Source organism: Lindgomyces ingoldianus (assembly GCF_010093535.1).
Source record: "Lindgomyces ingoldianus strain ATCC 200398 unplaced genomic scaffold BDR25scaffold_36, whole genome shotgun sequence".
Taxonomy (NCBI): domain Eukaryota; kingdom Fungi; phylum Ascomycota; class Dothideomycetes; order Pleosporales; family Lindgomycetaceae; genus Lindgomyces; species Lindgomyces ingoldianus.
In genome coordinates, this window is record NW_022985197.1 from 532,726 (window position 1) to 551,862 (window position 19,137).

Consider the following 19,137-nt stretch of genomic DNA (forward strand, 5'->3'; position numbering starts at 1 on the left):
TATGTTGCTGCAAATTGCTGCATTTTGCAGCATTTTGCAGCATGTTGCAGCAAATTGCAGCATTTTACAGCATGTTGCAGCAAATTGCAGCAAATTGCAGCATGTTACAGCATTTTGCAGCAAATTGCAGCATGTTGCAAGCTGGTCGCGCATAGGGCTAGTGCGCGAGGGACTCGGATCGGCAGAACAAAAAGCCGAGCAACACGAGTAGAGCAGAAAAAGGATTGATAAATCAACACAATCAATACAATCAATCAATCATCCCATACATCATATCCAAACCCATCATTCATCTCAGGAAGCCTAGAAACAGTGCTTCAATCTGACAGAGGTTTAATCTCTTTATCTGCAGTCTATTGTCTTAAAAATGCCTATTATAGACTATTTTCTATTATAGAGTTATCTATCTACGTGTTTTGCTGCTTTACAGGCCTTATTTAGTTAATTAGATCTCTCTATTATCTATTTTATATAGTCTTGTAGGCTACAGAAGTTAAAAGCCCTTTACACTACATCTTTTACTTTATTCTGTAATAGTATACTTTTTATAGCTAAAGATTAATTACAGCAGTTTTTAAAAGACTATAATTATAATACTAGCATTAAGTTTATAATTAATTAGAATAATATATAGCTATTAGACTTAAAATAAGTGTTACTTTTAGCATAATTAAGTTACTAAGTAAAAAATAAGACTACTTTATAAAGTAATTATATGCTATTAAAGGTGTAAGCTTATAGCATAAATATAACACTTTTAAAAAAGTAAAGTAAAGTAATTTACTTTTAGCTTTACTATTAGTGTTATAAGCAAGGCTTTTAAAGTGCTGTAAAAGTAGTAAATAGCTATAACTATATTATTTAGCACTTACTAAGAAAGTATAAAGTTAATGTTAATAAAGAGCTTTTACTTAATAGCATACAGCTACTACAGCACCTATAGAAGGCAGCTAGAGGAGTAGCAGGCTTATTACAGGGGTTATTTTATACACTATAGTAGAAGAGTTTTCTACGCAGTGCCCTAGTTAACTAGGTTATAGTGTAGAATTAGTTATTTAAAAATACTATTTTATTAAAAACTTATAGTCTTATTAGCTAAAATTATATAAATTTTTTTACTACTTTACTATATTCTACTACTACACTTTTTAAGGATATCTACGCTGCACTTATGTAGTAAAAAAAAAGATTTAAATAATACTAATTACTACACTATTAAAAATTATGCTAAGTGTAAATATATAGTGTTTTAAAAACTACTTTTTTTTACAGTAGTAGCTTACTTTATTAGTATACACATATAGGCTACTATTATAAAAACTTTATAACTAATAATAGCTAAATACTTTACACACTTAGTAAGACCTTTTAGTTAGCTTTAAAAACTTATATAGTAACTATACTAGTAGTATATAAGCCTCTAAAATAGCTACTATTATTAATAAGTATTATAACAGCGCAGGCAAGACAATGGGTCTAAATGCAGTGGGAATCCACTTAGAGGCATATAGGAGTGCGTAGGGACTCTAAACCTAGGAATGCTATTAACACCTATAGGCCTTGTACAAAAAGATATTAGAAAACTACTAAGCTAGCTACAGAGCAAGGTGCGACTAAATATATAAGGGAATAGGGGTACAGTAGGGGGCAGGGCAGAGTTAGGGCTAATACAGGGGCCTTCTAGAGGTTCTAGGCGCCCTAATAATTTATAAGAATTAAGTTAAAGTTAGAGCTAATATAAGGACCCTTTAGATAAGTTTTAGGTAACTTAAAATAGAATAAAAATTATTACACTACTTTTTCCTCTATAAACTAATAGTCCCTATTAGTAGTAATTATAGTATAAAGTATTACTATTATGTCTTTTACTTTCTTAAACTAAAACTAGTCTAATTTAGCTAGGTGTTCTTACTAAGTATTTCTTTACACTACTAGTAGTATTCTTTAAACCTAAACGCTACGCATGCAGTTATTAATTATTAGAGTAGTAAGTATAGTTTATTAATTAAAGCTAATTTAAATAAAATAATAAAGTTTTTTTTATAAGTCCTCTTTTCTAGATTATACACTATAAAGTAGGCTACTATAGCTTTAAAAAAGTTTACCTAAGTATATTTAAAACTATAATTTAGTACTTATAAGCTAAAAAAAAGCTTTTTCTATAAGTAAAAAACTAATTTAACTAAAATACTTTTTTTTTAATAGCTGCACTAATAAAGCGCGCTTTAAATGCAAAAAATACTTTCTTTTTATTTATTCTAAAAGTTTAAAATATTTACTATGCCTTAGTCTTTTTCTAACTTATAATAAAATAAGCTTATAAAAGCTTTATTATATCTTTTACACTTTTAAACTAAAACTAGTTTAATTTAGCTAGGTATCCTAGCTCTAGATAATCCTTTATAATACTAGCTATGTGTCTCTATATTAATACTATATATGCACACTTACTTTAATAGTAATCTAAATTAATATTAAGTTTATTTATAATAAAAGCTTACTATTATTTAAATGTAAGTTTTTTGCTATCTATAAAAATCTTAATTTTAGATATGTATTTAGTAAAGTAGATTTACTAAGTCTAAAAAGTGTCTAAAAAGTCTTTTATACTTAGAGTAGTAAAAGTAGTATAAAGTGTTATTAAAAGTAATTTAGTAGTTAGTAAAAGTTAACTAGTAGTTTTTAGCTAAATTAGTTACTTAAGCTATACTTATAATTAAGTAATCTAATTATTAATAAATATACTACTAAAGGTTAACTTTAAATTAGGTAAAAGTATAGCTTTAAGTGCTATAAAAGTAGGTTTAGCTATTAATATAAATTATTAATTAACTTTAAAAAGCTTACTTTAGCTAGAGCGTATTTTAATTCTAGAATTAAAGAGTAGTTAGTTAGACATTAGTAGTTACTTTTAATTTTAATAAGTTATTAGTAGTCTTTAGGTTTTTACTTTAGCACACTTTTTATAACTTTTTTAAAAGTAATTTTAATTATAAAGAATAAAAAGTTTTAAACTTAACAGCTTTAGTTAACTAAAAGTTAATAAAATCTAGTTTATAAACTAAATAGTTTAATATAACAGTGTGTAAGTATTATAACCTAAACTAAATTAAACACATCTTAGAGCTTAAACATAGTTAAATAAATAATTAGTGTAATATTATAATAAGGCTATTACTAGCAAAAGTAAGTTTTCTAATATAATGTAACAGCGTAGGCAAGATAATAGGTCTAAATGCAGTAGGAATCTACTTAGAGGCATATAGAAGTGCGTAGGGACTCTAAACCTAGGAATGCTATTAACACTTATAGGCCTTATATAAAAGAATATTAGAAAACTACTAAGCTAGCTACAGGGCAAGGTGCGACTAAATACATAAGGGAATAGGGGTACAGCAGGGGGCAGGGCAGAGTCAGGGCCGATACGGGGGCCTTCTAGAGGTTCTGGGCGCCCTGACGATTCATGAGAATCGAGTCAGGGTCAGAGCCAATACAGGGACCCTTCAGATAGGTTCCAGGCGACCTAAGATGGAACGAGAATCGTTACAAGTATAATATTATGTTAAAATTTAGCTACTTTATTAAAGATAATATATTAAATAATAATAATAAGCTTATTTAAAGCCTTAATAAAAAGCTTAACCTACTATATAAGCTTAATAAACAGCACTAAATTTACTATACTGCCTATATAATTTAGGTAGTTATTAAAGCTATTATATATAGTAAAAGTGTTATAAAATTTAAGTAAAAGCTTACTAAAGCTACTTTATATAATTAATTTAAGCTATATTAAAAGCATAGAGTTATTAGATAACTTTATAACTTTATAAATAGTGTGCTAGCATTATATAAGTATATAAAGCTTTTTAAAACTCTTTAAATTAACATTATAAAAGAGGACTTAATTTAGTAGTTTAGCACACTTAATCTAGTGTATAATAGTAGAGTACACTAGCACTTAGTTTACTTTATGCTATTACACTATTATAAGCTTAGAAAAGTTATTAGTTACTTTTAATAGTAATAAAAAAGCTCTTTTAATGCTAATAAAAAAACTTAATAAGCTAGCTTTAATGCTCTAGTAAATCTTATTACTAAAAATAATTAAAATAAAATTAAGCACTTTAAGAACTTTTTAAAAAAGTTTTATTAAATAATAAAAAAACTTAAAGGCTAAAGCTTATCTAGCTTACTATAAAAAACTATAATAAAGCTTTAGTGCCTTTAAATTTACTTTAATTAAATAAAAGTAATTACTACTAATAAGCTAAGTAACTTATACTTTAAAAACACTATTAAGTTTAGCTATTAAAAGCTTACTACTTACTAAAGTAAACTAATTTTTAATTTACTAATTTTATACTACATAGTTGCTACTATCTTTAACTTTTAATTATACTTACTTTAGTTTTAAAATTACTAGTAGCATTATAAAAGCTAAGTAAATAAAGTAACTAAGTTAATAAAAATAATTTTTAACTAGTATTTAAATACTAAAAATAAGCATAAAGTTAAAGATAAGCTATTATCTTTTAGGCATTATAAGCTGCTAGGTAGTAACTATTATAATAATAATTATAAGGCTTACTTTTTTATTAACCTCTCTTTTATAATAAATTAGCGCTTATATAAGTGTAAAAAAGTGTTAAATAAGCTATAGCTTTACTATAACTTTATAAAAGCTAATTACTATAAAAATTACTCTTTACTATATAGAAAACCTTTATAATAGTAGCTTACTAAAGGTAAAATAGCCTATTTTATTTTTTTTAAGATTACTTTTAATTTTCTTACTATCCTAGCTACTAGTTGTGAGTGTAAGAGGTGTTTTAGTGCAGCTAGTTATATAGTAACTAATAATTAAAGCTTACTAAAAAGTGTAATAATTAAGGCTATTTAACTCTAAAAAAACTAGCTATAGTATAAAGTAGTAAGCAGCAAGCTTTTAGACCTCTCTACTCTTATTACTAAAAAGAATTAGTTATTTTATAGTTAATTAGACTTTAATTTTATGTCTTTAAAGACCTATAATCTTAGCTGTTTTAACTAAAGTACAGTGTACTTTAATTAAATTGTACTACTTGTACAGATTACGTGAGCTGTAACAGTTACAATACGTACACCTACCTCTCCTCCTCCCTGTTGTACGAACGTACCCAAAATCTCACCCGTACAGGCCTTAAAATCGCCCAATCGTACAGTACTACGCCTCGTTGGAAGCCCTGCCTCCAACCGTGGCTGCCTACCCTAGCTATATGCTGCCTAGCTTACTCCTTTCCCTTTGTTAGCCCTTAGGTACAACTATTTTACCCATCAGCTCATAGCGCTCCCAAAAGTTTCACATCGGGTGATGACCACCCTAGTTTGACCGAGCAGTGAGGCTAAAGGATTCGAAGGACAGACTGCTTGCGGGCGCTCGAAATTGTAGTCCATGATCATCTAATGTGACATGAGCAAGCTTTATTTCGTTATCCACATGCGTATCTTTCTCGTCTTCCCCAAACCAGCCAACCATAAACTTTTATCTAAACCATGGTGTGATGGTGAATGTAGACGGCAACGCGAGTTAGCCCCGATTGCTTATTTGCTGAACGGACCACAGAAGTAGTTCTTAGGATTGTCCTTTTGAGTGTGATATTCATTGCATGCTTGCCAGAAGCCTACAACAGTTATGCGTGTTCCAATATTTGGGTTAACAATAGTCAAGATTAGCAGGAAGGCATGAACAGAAGTGTCCCCTCTCCGAACTTCGTGGCAGGATCTCCAACTCAAAATCCTATCCCATTCCGCTTCAAAAGGAAATAATTCCAAGAGAACTCTTATTATTAAATCTACCTTAATGCACACTCTCTGTAACACTCGCTCTCCTAACAACATCAATCACCTCATTAACATCGCTCTTCCGCTCGCCCACACCTCTGAAACTCTTCCTACCCCTGACCAGCCAATCAATCGCCATGATCAGCGTAACAACGCCATACACAGCGGAGACGTAGTTCATATTGCTCGACTTGACCGGCTTCGCGTACGGGAAGCTGTACATGATGAGTGTAAAGAGTGTCCAGATGAGAAGCACGACATTGGCAACAAGACCGAAGGGGCCGAGCCAGAAAGGACCGGGTTTGATGTTCGAGCGGCCTTTTACGAGGAGGCAGACGACGGGGATGGCGTAGCTGATGTAGAGGAGGACGATACACGCTGTGATCATGCTGGTTGGAGGTTAGATTCAGTTCAAAGACATATATTTCATCCTTGATGGTATGTGGGTAGGAAAGGGGGAGCATGACTTACGAGTTGAAGGCTGTTAACGAGGCCAAGTAGAGACAACCGACAATTGCCACAATAACACAGCTCACGAAATGTGCATAAAGTGGGACACCCAGCCTCTTATCCACTTGGCTCAACCACTTGTGACCCGGCAATCCACGATCCCGAGCGAAGCTCCAGCAAAGCCTGCTCTGCCAAGTATGGCTCGCAACCAGACATCCTAGACCAGTGGCAATAATCAAGACTTCTAGGAAGATAGCACCCCCCTTATTTCTTAGTGCTTGATAGAACAGTTCCAAGATCGGAACAAATGTCGCAGTAGCGCCGATGTTCGAGAAATCGCCCACAATTGAGAAGAACATGGCCATGCTGAAGAACCAACTCGTTACAAACCCAATTGCAACTGTTCCCATGATCGCAATGGGAATCATGCGTTCTGGCCTATGCACCTCTTCGGCCATATGCGTCGCGCAGTCCAGACAAGCAAAACTCCAGTTCGTGTTCACGAGTCCGACGATGAAGGCAATGCCTCCTTCGGCCCAACCGGTGTTGTTGATGAAGGTGGCGAAGACGAATTTAGCGTGCTGGTGCGTAGGTGCGACGGCGGGAACCGTGATCAAAATCACTAGGAAAGAGATGAGACTAGTATAGAGAGTGATTGTGGCGACCTTGGGGAGAGTTTTTCCGTAGCAGTTAAAGAAAAAGCAGAAGATGTTGGCAATTTGGTAGGCTACAAAAGTGTGCCATGTTTTAATGACGCTGTTGGGCTGTTAGTCATGGTTTAGGGATTGTTGAAAAATGTGACAGTATGCCTTTAGAGTCATGACTGAGGACTAGATGAGGCAAAGGGAGCAAATGGGAAACTGAGAGAATCGACTCACAAATCCGGATGTCCTAATTGCCAACAACCCACCAACGCACTCCCCATAGCTAACGCCACACTCGCACTCGTAAAGATGCTTCCCCACCACGCAAACCAGCCAGTCAAGTAACTCGCAAAATTCGCATACTTTTTCGGTGCCAGTTCATTCGCCCAGAAATACTGGCCCCCTGCATTCGGCAAAGCACTGGCTAGCTCACTCAGACTAATCCCCACACAAGTGGAGATCATTGCGATCAACATGATGCCGTAGATGATAAGGAGGGGGCCTCCAGAATTGATTCCAGTAATCATAGCGGCCGAGATGCCGAACCAGGAGTTTGTGAGCGAGAAACCAACACCGAGAACTGACCAGACGCTGAAGTTGCGCTTCATGTCTTGCGTGTAGCCCATTTCGGCTAGCTTCATCGCGTCTTCGTCAATAGAGGATGCATTTCCCTTCTCGTAGTCAACTGTGGCCTCGGGCATCGCCATCTTCTCGGTATCGCTGTCGACCATGATTGCGAGGTTGTTGAAGGGCGTTTGAGAAGATTCGAGATATGAAGTGAGGTTGGAGGGGCTAGCGTCCAGTTCCCAATGAAGGCGCGCTTATGATGACGGCCTGCTTGGCGTGAAGTTTGCTGCAAACACCAGGAGCTTGGCGACGGAAGTAGTAGAAAAGCGGGGATGGTGGGAGTTTCCAAGTCCAAGGGAAGGAACTCGGAGCCTGCAGGAAGGATGGTCGGAATATTTAACACAAGTAAGAGATGACGATGGATCGAAAGGGTGGGAGTACGACAAGGGGCGATGATAAGAAGATAAACAATTCGGTGGATGATCAAAACACATCAGCGGCAGCCATCCACATTGTTCGTTTGTAGCTGCGTCGGGATGCCCGCCAATGCATCCTAGAGGCACTCTGTTGGTACCTGCAGTCCTCAGCCGATGGAGATTTGACCGAGCACGTTCTCACGCATTATATCCCGGGTCCTTAAAGGAAGTCGTTTAAGACCCGGATCGCAAGTCGTCGGAAGCTGGGTGGACAAGAAAACATAAGATGCGGAGAGTCGCTTGCCCCAAAGCAGAATAAAGATGCAGAGTTTAGGTTGTGGAGTAGTGCAGCGGCACAGCAAGCCTGCAAGAGGAGAAACTGGTTGTTTATGTGAGCAGCGATAGGCAAGACTTGTCGAAACTGTAAACGTTTCCCGATGCTTGAATCAAATGGCGCCCTGGTATTGGCACGATATGTGTTTTTCGGAGCGCTAGCGCAAGCAGGGAAGCTGAACTTACGCTCTTCCATTTCCATGATTCTTCTTTCCACAGTTCGCCGAAGGTGCGTACATATCTCATTTCATAATTTGACAGCAGCAAGCATGTCTCCCACGCGGCGGCAACTGGGATAATGCCTCCCTCCACAACTTCATGCCTGCACACCATGTCCAGAATTCGATACCTCGGGAAAAGCACCCAAAAAGAAAGTACCGACCCTTAACCACTCGTTCACCCTGGAGCGCGCATGCTCCCGCGCGCGTGGACTAGGATAAGACGCAATTCCAACGTCTTAGAGATGGCCACGAACGCCTATCAAGGCGGGGCGTAACTGCGTCCTCCAGGATGCGTATTCGGGTCGCCTATGGACAGCTTCGAAGCAAGTGGGGAGTCTGCGGAGGCATATGCACAACTGTCGGCTGCGAGACGATGCGGCGCAGCCTCGATTACCATTGGTATGACTTGCCGGTCCACCACAACCTGTCAAGGAAAGGTGGCATTGCCACAGTTCTCCAGGACTGGGAGAAATTTACCATCGAAGAGACCTTTATTCTTTTGGGCGAAACATAAATCAAAAGGGTTTGATAAAAGCCACCGCTCGCTCGCCTCCGCAACTTCAGCAAATGTTGACGCTCCAATATCATTGCCCAGCTTCGCACGACTCACGAGGCGAAGCCATGTCAGAGCTGCCTAAAAGAGCAATATGATCCACTCGCCACTACACCTATCTCTAACTGATACTTCAACCCTCCACATGCCTTTCTCTGATCCGACAATCTGCTTTGGATCATGAGATGCTTATTTGTCGCACCACGGATCACTAACATAGAGCAGCTTATCTCGAAGTGGACAGCTGAAATGATGCAGTTTCTGTGTCATTTAAGAGTTCGCATGTTCTGATGGAAGGGTAACCCACAGAATTGTAGATATCTGTACGAGGACACCGCCCACTCTAAAAGCCTCCTACAAAGCCTCCTACAAAAGCCAAAATCAAGCTCCGAGTCAAAATAATTCAATCTTTCGACCCATATCCAACCCATATCCGACCCGGCTTTACCATGTTCCACATCAAGCACCAGGTACGCATTCAAGCAGCGAGTCTCTTTGTACGAGTCCAATAACTGCCTCGATATTAGATCCGCCAACCTCTGGTATACAAAGCTCGAGTCCACTCACACAAGTGACAGGTTGCTCAACTAATGCACCGTTCCTATGTTTCCTGAAAGCTTGAAGCGTAGTAGCACGACCATTCAATCCATGAACTTGGAGTCGTACACGACCATGTCCGACACCAGGTGTACATGTGTGTGGCAACAAGAAGGAGGGTCCAGCTGAGGCGGCGCTGTTACTAACAATTTGAGAAGAGCCACAAAACACACATCTGGAGTTAAGGCGCTGGGAAAAAAGTATCGTTTTTCATGTCATTGCTTACAACCATTCCTGTGTTTAGGTATCCGTGTGGGCCAGCTTTTCTCAGAATCCTCATGTAGTGTGGAGTGGATATACAGACACCGTTACTGATTTCCGCTCAAATCCGACGCGCGGATATTGGACGTGAAAGCATACTCCAATGGATCCGTCGCATCTGTCTGTTCGACGAAGTCGCCGGATGGATTTTGGAAGTGAGTGGTGTATTACACCCCACTGGTTGTTAGGCGGACCTACCTCAACAGTATCTCTAGAAATCTCACTGACAGTCCCTGCAGAGTACCTCGTTAATACTAACGGTTTTGACAGTGCCCCAAACCCCAGAATCACGTGCCTAGGCAAAAATATATCCTCTATTGTCACTTTGCCCAGCGCCTCAGGATTTCGTGTCTTACCCATCCTTGCAAAGTCTCACTAACATCTATATCTCAATCTATTTCCCATACATGCAATTCCCATCTCCTACAAAACCGAACGAGCCTAAACGCCCACCCAAGACGCCATCCAGCTAGCTCCTTCAGCCATTATGATCAAACCGAGCAAAACAAAGATTCTCGAACCATGGGTCTCGTTCTGAGGACTTCGAGTCTCACATTTTCGCTCGATCCATAGATCCGATAAACGGAGCGGACTTGATACACATGCAACTCTTGATTGAATCAGGATGATTCCCTTTCCGCCTTTCAGTTGAAGTATTGCCTCAAAACTGCTAGATTAATGCTCGGCTATTGATCTTGAGTCGCGATACTACTTGACGGATCAAGATCAAACCATCATCTTCACAAATAAGTGCAAGCCCAGAGCTTAGTTAATTATCTTGTTTGAGGAAGAAAAACTTCCAATGATATGAGAGGGAATTTTCAAAATACATGATACTTCGTGAAACAACACAATGTAAAAAAAATGATGATGATATGATGTTTGAGCGCGTAGTATGGAGAGGGAGAGGGAGATGGAGACATTCGGGAGGGGGAGACATTGTCGGACACTACACCGAGAAAAGAGTATTCTTGGTCCAGTCAGTAGAAGAGAAAAAAACACATCCACGCCAATATCCACGTTAGAACACGTTCCTGTCCGCGCGTTTCCCAGTTTCCGATAACTGTTAAACACTTGCCTGAGCTCCTAACATTGCACACACCCCATCATCATCATATCGTGCCACCGTGCCCACCCGCAACCAGAAAACCCACATTTCTCTCAAGAGTTAGATGCGTACTTGCGTGCAGAGTCTTACAACTGCAGAAGCCGTGCCGTTGAAATTAATTTCGCCATTAGGAGGGGGTATCGATATTCGACCTATTGACGCGCCGACCGCCGTATTTCTACCTGGTGTAAATCAGACCTGGTTGTATTACATTTAGCTGAGTTTTTGATCTTGAGGGTATTGATGGCCTGGGTGGCGGGCCATGCCTCCCTGCGGTGGCATTCCGGGGTACTGATTTGACTGCTGCTGTTGTTGCTGAAGGTATGACTGGTAGTGGAGTGCAGCCTCTGGGGTCATGTATGCTGGCGGCATGCCAGTGTTTTGTGGCATGGCGCCAGGGCGGCCGGTCGGGACCTGGGGATGGCTGTCTTCTGGGGAGTCGACGGGATTGTCGCCGTCGACACCGTTGGCGTCGCCAGATGCGGGCTCGGGCGCGTTCAAGCAGGCCTGGGACGATGTTAGATAGTGCAAGGAGGCAATGCGACGCACGATACATACCTGGATGAGGTTTTTGCCTTCGGGTTTCGTGACGAGCGGCTGGAGCTTTGGGGTGGTGAAGGTGTAGACCAGACCGGTCTCAGAGACAACAAGCAACAGAACCTGGGTACCGGTGAGGACGGATAATTCGTAGGCCTGGCAAATAAAACAGGTTAGCGAGGAACGACAGCCGGAGACGATGTTTCTCATGCGACGCGGGTAAAGCGCGACGCTGGTGGTTAAGACTGGGATGCTTGGATGCGCGCCAACGTCAACAGCAACGAACGCACCTTCTTCATGATGCCGGCCTTGCGCTTCGAGAAGGTGATGTGCCGGCGCGACTTGTCCTGGATGAACTTGATCTCGATCTTCCTGCGCTCGCGGCCGGGCTTGTCATCGTCGTCATCGTCGTCGTCTGCGGCCGGGCGCGGGCGCTTAGTACCGCGGTTGACATCGCCTGCGACAAGTGCGCCATTGTTGCCATTGCCCTCGTCGTGGACAGTAGGCGACGCGTTCTGATCGTGGTCGGTGATTTCTGAGGCCATGGTAGTTGTTCCGCGTGCGGTTGGTTACGAGTGTTTGGGTTTTTTGGTCGACCTAACTCGTTGTGGCCGGGCAGTTGTGTGGGGATTTCCTCTTTGGAGGAGGGCGGCTTGTCGTGGATGGGCTGCTCGGGACAGGCGAGTGCAGGTGTCTGGATGGACGAGGTTTAGCCCAAAAGAATCGGGGCGGATGAAAGAGGAAAGACGGCGCGCTTGGAATGAAAAGAGACAAGTTAAGAGGTCGGGGGCTGCGCTGCCTGAACCCTTTGTGGTGTGGGCGGGCGGGCAAAGAATGCAAGGAAAGGCAGACCAGAAGGACGCTCGGTCGCACAACTGCTGCGAGTGCTGGTGCTGGACGGCTGGTGCTGCGAGGCCCCGAGAGCCGGCCGGCGTGACCACAGACGAGTCGCCGGCGGCAGGCGCAACTGGGTGGGCTAATAATACGATGGATGGGAAGGCAGGGAGCAGGTGGCGAACCGGTACGTACCTCTCTTGCTGCGCGCAATGCTGGCCGGAGCCGTGCGTGTGCGTGTGCTTGCTGTGCTTGCTTTTGGAGGGCGGCCGTTGGATGCAATGGGTGGAGAGCGCGGTGCCAAAAGCGAAGTTAGGCCTGAAGTGGTGGAGCAGCTGCTGTTGTAGGCCGCGGGAGTGTAGGGGCGGGGCTTGGCCGCAAGTGCACCAGGGCAGGACCAAAGCTGGAGCAGCAGCGCGCGGTGGTGCAGGTGTGAGAGGTGCTGTCTCAGAGAGGGAAAGTGATGGAGAGATTGGGGAAAGTGAAACGGGCGGAGGGCAGGTATATTTTGCAGCGACCACCGCTCGTCGAGCACGCTGCTTGGACGGCCAGGACGGGCTGCCGTGGGTGGCAGGCTGGGGGCGTGACGGTTGGCTGCACACTTGGGGGGACGTGAGCTCACCACCCTGGCTTCGCTGAATCGCTGATCTGGACACCGGGGGTCGCGCGGGCGGCGCGAGAACGGGACCGCAGGCAAAGCGCGCAGTCGAGGCACGATGTTTACACAAAGTTGAGGCGTCGCGCTGACAGCTCGACGACAGAGACAGCAACTGTGGTTCACGATGCTGCTTCGAGGAAAGTTGGAGACTGATATTGCCTGTTTGGGCGGCCTGGAGAGCGGATGAAGGAGCTGAGCAGCGTGCTTGGCACTCGACCTGCGCTGCATGGGTCCTGGTCTCCCGAGCTGGAATGGCGCGGGCGAGCGCGGTTTAGCGCAGTGTGCCCTGTGGGCCGGCCAGTCACGGTGCAGCAAAAAAGCGGGGCGCCCCACCGTGTCCGCCCCCATCTGACCAATTGGCCGCTACTTGCTGACTGAGGCCCACAAGTCTCCTTACCGCCTGCCAAGCGCGGCCTAGCACTTGCTGAGTCCGGTCTCGCCTCGGGGTCCAGCAGGAAGGAGCGCCCTCGAAGTCACTCGCAGCAAAGCCACCAACAGTCACCACACCGCGCAGCTCAACACCAAGCGTCTCTATCGTGGAGCAATTGCAGCGCATCGCCAGTCGCCCGTTGCAGAGTGACTTCACCTGCAGCAATCGTAGTCTCCCGCAGAGTTGCTGTTTCTCCCTCCGTCGCAGTCCACGTACGCTGCGCGAAACATCGGTCCACCCCTCCCTCTGTGCCCTGTGATTCGTCAACCCGGCGCCTCCTACGCTCCTGAAACCATACCCGCCTCGCTTCATCCGACTGCGACACGCCCACCATGTCCCTCTTAATGCTGGAGCCTCCCTCCCGCTCCCATCCCATGCACCGCCCGCCCTCCTGCAGTCGCTGTCCTTCTCTTCACACTTCTCTTCTCTGTACCTAATTCTCATTATTGCCACGCATTAATCGTCGTTCTGCGAGAGAGTCGCCGGACGGCTCTGATCGCATTCGACTTTTCATTCATTCACCTGCTCCTGAGCGCTCTCGACGAGACTCTTGCTGTCGTTCTCCCCGTGACCTTTCATCCATCTGAAGTCGGGACGATTCCTACCTATTTAAGACCACATCCATCTCGCCAAGAACGAAGCAAGAACTTCAACCGTTAAGATGGTGTCCAAACTGATGCTCGTTTTCGTCGCGACAGACGTCGTCTTCGCTATGTGTGGTGGTCTACTAGTAGGCTTCTCGCTGATAGCCGAAACAAACATGCGGGCGACCCCAACGACGGACAACGCCGCGCAGCGCCTGTTGCTCAACCAGTGTCCGTTAACAGGTACGTTACACTTCACATTGTAGAGCTGCAACACAGGGTCCATGTTCTAGCACCACTGTAGCCGCTGATTGTCACGTTCATGATCCAAACTCGAACACTGACGCTTTGCAGCCGGCGTGGTAAATGCCGCCTTGGTCTTCATCACATTCGTGTTCTCAGTCCCCGCCTTCTTTCTCCCATCAAACCGAGGCTGGCTTCGTATGCATGGCTGGCTCGTCGTCTTTTGCGCAACCTTCACGCTCGGCCTAGGTCTCGCTGTGTGGGTAGAAACGCTAACGACTCGGAAAAACCTGGGCGCCATGTGGGCAGAAGAAGTGCCGCTGGTTCAGAGTCTTTTGCAGCAAAAGGTAAGTCTTTGACAGCTTTCGTTTCGTTACGGGCTGCGATGGGATTGTCAGGTCAGATGTCTCAAGTGGAGCGAAAGCAAGTGAAATGAGGCGGAGAATCCTGCAGACACTACCCCCAAAGAGCGTGGCTGACTCGATTTAGTTTAACTGCTGCGGATACTTTAACTCAACTTCACCACAATTCATCCAAGACAATGTCTGCACTGACAAGCTCGTTGCGGCCCAGAAGGGTGGATGTATTGGCAAATTCTCGAGTTTTGCTAACGGCTATTTGGACCTGATCTTCACCGCTGCGTTCGGTATTGTCGGCGTGGACGTCGTACTAATTCTCTGCGTCGCCATGGTCTTAAAGTTCAGGCAAGAGCAGGAGAGGTACAGGCATATTGACGAGAAGAACGGCTTAGGCGCACTATGAGGATTTGATTGAAGATGTCTGGAGGTAGTGGAGAGGGTGGATGCAAGAGACCGTAGATCAGACTAAATCAAAAAAGAGTATGAAAATGAGGGGTAGGAAGCTGGCTAATTCATTCTTTCTATCTCGATACCCTCTTTTGCGTGTAAGGTTCTGGTGATACGGTGGTGGAAATGGAAGTATCAGCCGTGCTGATTCAGGCAGTTTGGGGAGAATGTGTATTTTCACCTTCATTGTATCCAACTCATTTTCTGCTTTAGCTTAATAGCGTTGTTGTCTTTTCAACTAGATTCACAAACCCAATTTATGAAGCAAAATGACCGTTAACTATGATCTAAATGACTTCAGAATTTTTCAGGGCGCTACGTACTCAAATTTAGCATCAAGCTTCGTCGAATCAACAGAGTTGTGGAGTCCACTCAAGGAACGACAGCGTCAGCGTGATAAACTGCTACAATCTTCCAACTCTCGACCCTATTCGATACCACTCGAAACAAAATCTTTTTCGAACCCAAAACACGAAAATCCTCAATGCCAAACCACAACCCTTTTCGAACGTCCCTCACACATCCACAACTGCATCGCTCGGAAACGTACGGCACATAGTAAAACGCAAAACCTCACAAGACACGGAAAACAACGATGCCGTTTCCGACCGTTCCGTCAGCAAGGTCGTTTTCCGGCCCCCAAAAAGTTAAACAACCTCAAACCACGATTCCGGGGCTAAGTTCGGTAGCTCTCTTATCGCCGAGCTTCAGCTCTCCACGCCATTCTCCTCACCGTCTTTTCAAGTCCGCTGTATCTGCAGCATCCAATCTGGATCTGCAGCGATGCGATGTCCATTCCATGGATACATGATTCATAGGTGATCGTTCACCATCTAACCGAGTGTTCGAGACATTTCTCCCTCAGGGCTTCCTAATCCTGTCAAAACCACGTGCCCATTACTTCGTTAGGCACCCCATCCAACCGCGCACTAATAATTCCGAAACCCTGGCGTCATATGTGAACTAATCAGGGGTGAGTGGCGAATGTCGTCCATTTCCCAATCAATAAATCGTCTCCTGAATCCTATTGATGTAATATACTCGATGAGGGGATTGCATCCATGAGTGAGAGGACAGAGATTGCGAATAAGAAAATACGAACTCGTGGGCTGCGCTGGGATCGATTGCGTGAGAGATGGAAGGGCTAGTAGGGAGGCTTGGGGTGGACGTGGATTGAGGGGTGCTTGAGCTTTGTTCGCTTGGATTGGTTCGGGGGGGCGATGGATCATCAGGGTCTTGGGGCGCAACGCGACGCGTACCTGACGATCCCCCTGATCTTTATTTGGGATTAGACAGTGGACAAGGTTGGAGGGAGGGAACACGCTGCTATGGATGACGCGGCCCAAGAAGGTAATGAGGAGCAAGCTCTCTGGCGGGTTTGCCAATGCCAAGGTATTGGGATTGATGGTGTGAGGATACCCTGGTAAGATATTGAATTCATGCGTTGGAAATTTGAACATTGGTGAAAAGGCTAGAGTGATGGATTGTGGATTTATTGGAATGTGCAAGACGACAATGGCAATGTCTATCGTGTTGAAGGGTGGGGGCTTCTTTCCTGTTGGCTGTATATGCCCCTTAGTTCTGGGACTTGGTAAGTGAATGGCTGTTTGTAATGTTCTATATGTGGACTCTATGTATTTACGGTTGAATAAAAAGTAACAAAGTTGTAAAGCATGGCAGTTTCTTTAACCTTCCTACTATCCATTTCAATCTACGGATCCGTAGCCATGGTTCTATAGCTCGACTGCTGTTCCTCCAGTATTGCGTAAAGTTAACGGCTATGTTTAGGGAGAAGGGCTCCAAGTCTGTTAAGCGTTGTGGACAGGATATTAACCTTTAAATAGCAAGAGAGTGAGACAATTAAATAATAGGGATTTATGTGAGTTGACAGTTGGAGAGTTGCCAAATGCATAGTATGAAAGTGTGCGTATGTTTCCGTGATGTTTGCGGGAAAAACATAAGACGGTTAGCGCTGCACAAGGTCAAGCTTCCCTATCTTGCCTTCCGCTACTTACAATTCAGACGGCCATGCAATACTCTTCCCCCAAAGGGGAGTCAAGCTCTACTACCAATGAAATTAGAAGCACTTCTCCACTGAAGGCATGTAGAATCCCATCTATTTCGTAAAATCCCCACTCTCATTCCTTTACCTTGCTGTCAAATCAGTCAATTACTTTTCTTTATTACCTGTCTCTAGCATTTTTGCAAGAATACCACCCTCGTTCAAAGGAACCCCCTAAGGATGCCCTTTCGACTTCTGTCAATGAGATTACAGTCTAACAAGGCAGAGACCAAGAACTTCAAAGTAAAAGAGAAGACGAGTACAGGAGTTTGAAGGTAAGAAGGAGCATAATAAAGGTTCAGCGAGTTGTGAAAGTCCCACATTCAAACCATCTCCGCAGTATCATCAGCACTCAATTTCCTTACTTTCCTAATTCTACCATGTATTCTTTTTTCTCCCCGGTTTGTTCATGTAAACTCTCTTGCGCGGCGCTTCTCTTGGTTCTCTGGCTAGAGGCCTCACCTTTCCACGAGATAAACACCGTTCCTTTAGTGTTTCCCCGGATAATATAGAAGATGAGGCAGTCATCAAGAACTCTGAAGAGCATCTGAAGACAGTGACCAGCGGCGATATTCATCAAAACAAGGAATCCGACGAAATTGCGTAATTAGAGTATTTCACTAGAAGACGAAAAGTAAGCGGAAGATGCCAAAAAGCTATTCAAATTCCACGTAGTTGAGGCGGAAGGCGCTTCAAGTAGTCCGACACCGTAGGCTTGAAATCACCCTTTCCGCATCCCATAGGGGAAAAAGCAGTACGTGTCTATGCTGCCGGACTTAAAATTAGAATAAATGACCAAGACCCGAGGGTTCCAGAAAGAATTAGTCCAAGAAAAGGATATAGTCGGTGAAGTCGAGACTCCAGATGGAGAAATGCGAATGCGGGGTTGGCTAACCTTGGACAATGTCGCAATAGAGAAATTCAAGAAGCACCCAGGGATCGCCCTTATATACGAGGGCTTAAAGCTGTCTCTCGGGTAAGCTAATCAAGTTGGAAATACTACTAAAAACAGTGGACGAAAACTCCTAAAAACGTATGCACTCCCACCCCCACAAATATCGATACTTAGGAATCTAGGTACCAGTGATTGAGATTTCGAGTCTTGGCCCTTAATCTTCAGTTGAATTGCTATATCTCTAGAAAAACCTAATGGGTTATTTTTACCATCCAATAGCGGTCTACAAAGAGGTGAAGAGCGCAAATTTTAGAAATATTATTACGCCGTTATTGAGAAAATAAGTCACTAGCCTTTCCATTTTTGGTGCTTTTTTGGGTGGCACAGTGACTGGTACGCTTTAAAGATATCTCGCCGAAGCTCTCTTAACCCCACGAATAATTGATCCCGCCATGCTCGTCATGGGTTTTGCTGCATTTACACCCTTGCCGGAGAGTTTTCTGAGAAGAAGTTCTACATGCCACCAGAGTCTGAGAGCGAAGAGAAAAGATTTTAGCAGGAGATTTAGAATGGAATCCTTGAGAACACTTGCAAGTTGTTTCATACCAGTCCAGACGCGGTCTAGATTGCTGTCACACTGGGGATACTTCTAGATGGTTTGTAGCTAGAGGTAGGTGGTGTTGGACCACACAATCCAGTAGTCGTTGAGGCCCTCCCAAAATAGCCTACCGACGTTCTCCCTTAACAAGGGCCATAGGCTCATCATATTCAGAACGAGTGAAACTGGATGGCTTGAGTTGTGGTTGCCGATGCAATGTCATTCCGGGAAGAATATCGAGAACAAACAACATACTAGATAGAACACGTAGAAAAAGAAAAAAGAGAGGCGGCATTTTGGACAGAGGTCAATTGAGGTGACAGAGATTGTTGATGTACATATAGAGGTTAATATTCGCACTGCCTTGCCAGTTTCCAGGAGTCCCTAATTAGCAAGACTAAATAATACAATTCCGTCAACAATACCACTACCTCCGAGGCCGCAAAAATGGACGATGACGACAATTTTGTTTACATTGGTGGCGCCGTCAAGCCCTATAACAATAACGTCAACAGCG

At 43.7% G+C, this 19,137-nt stretch overlaps 6 protein-coding genes across 6 annotated transcripts; 2 read left to right on the forward strand and 4 right to left on the reverse strand.

Moving 5' to 3' along the window:
- Positions 1-5,839: 5,839 nt before the first annotated feature.
- On the reverse strand, positions 5,840-7,677 carry BDR25DRAFT_294559 (choline transport protein; the record flags this gene model as incomplete). Its single annotated transcript, XM_033688787.1, has 3 exons — positions 7,152-7,677; positions 6,295-7,029; positions 5,840-6,212 (listed from the first exon to the last, which is right to left on the reverse strand). The coding sequence occupies exons 1-3, from the start codon at positions 7,646-7,648 to the stop codon at positions 5,840-5,842; spliced, it is 1,605 nt and encodes a 534-aa protein (XP_033542794.1). The 5' UTR covers positions 7,649-7,677.
- Positions 7,678-11,186: 3,509 nt separating this feature from the next.
- On the reverse strand, positions 11,187-12,055 carry BDR25DRAFT_378201 (SRF-TF-domain-containing protein; the record flags this gene model as incomplete). The annotated part of the gene is made up of 3 exons (XM_033697531.1): positions 11,187-11,480; positions 11,532-11,666; positions 11,801-12,055. The coding sequence occupies 3 exons, from the start codon at positions 12,053-12,055 to the stop codon at positions 11,187-11,189; spliced, it is 684 nt and encodes a 227-aa protein (XP_033542795.1).
- A 1,088-nt stretch (positions 12,056-13,143) lies between these two features.
- Positions 13,144-14,107, reverse strand: BDR25DRAFT_81472 (uncharacterized protein). Its single transcript, XM_033699090.1, has one exon. It carries the CDS (start codon positions 13,874-13,876, stop codon positions 13,304-13,306), a length of 573 nt encoding a protein of 190 aa, XP_033542796.1. The 5' UTR covers positions 13,877-14,107; the 3' UTR covers positions 13,144-13,303.
- BDR25DRAFT_328348 (tetraspanin) lies at positions 14,094-15,021 on the forward strand (the record flags this gene model as incomplete). The annotated part of the gene is made up of 3 exons (XM_033692381.1): positions 14,094-14,259; positions 14,371-14,606; positions 14,749-15,021. 3 exons carry the CDS (start codon positions 14,094-14,096, stop codon positions 15,019-15,021), a joined length of 675 nt encoding a protein of 224 aa, XP_033542797.1.
- Positions 15,022-15,811: 790 nt separating this feature from the next.
- BDR25DRAFT_306430 (uncharacterized protein) lies at positions 15,812-16,663 on the reverse strand. The gene has a single exon (XM_033690625.1). It carries the CDS (start codon positions 16,523-16,525, stop codon positions 15,995-15,997), a length of 531 nt encoding a protein of 176 aa, XP_033542798.1. The 5' UTR covers positions 16,526-16,663; the 3' UTR covers positions 15,812-15,994.
- Positions 16,664-16,845: 182 nt separating this feature from the next.
- Positions 16,846-18,218, forward strand: BDR25DRAFT_360119 (uncharacterized protein; the record flags this gene model as incomplete). Its single annotated transcript, XM_033696197.1, has 10 exons — positions 16,846-16,882; positions 16,950-16,978; positions 17,036-17,119; positions 17,174-17,230; positions 17,263-17,386; positions 17,443-17,609; positions 17,648-17,730; positions 17,808-17,881; positions 17,935-18,103; positions 18,140-18,218. 10 exons carry the CDS (start codon positions 16,846-16,848, stop codon positions 18,216-18,218), a joined length of 903 nt encoding a protein of 300 aa, XP_033542799.1.
- Between the last annotated feature and the right edge of the window lie 919 nt (positions 18,219-19,137).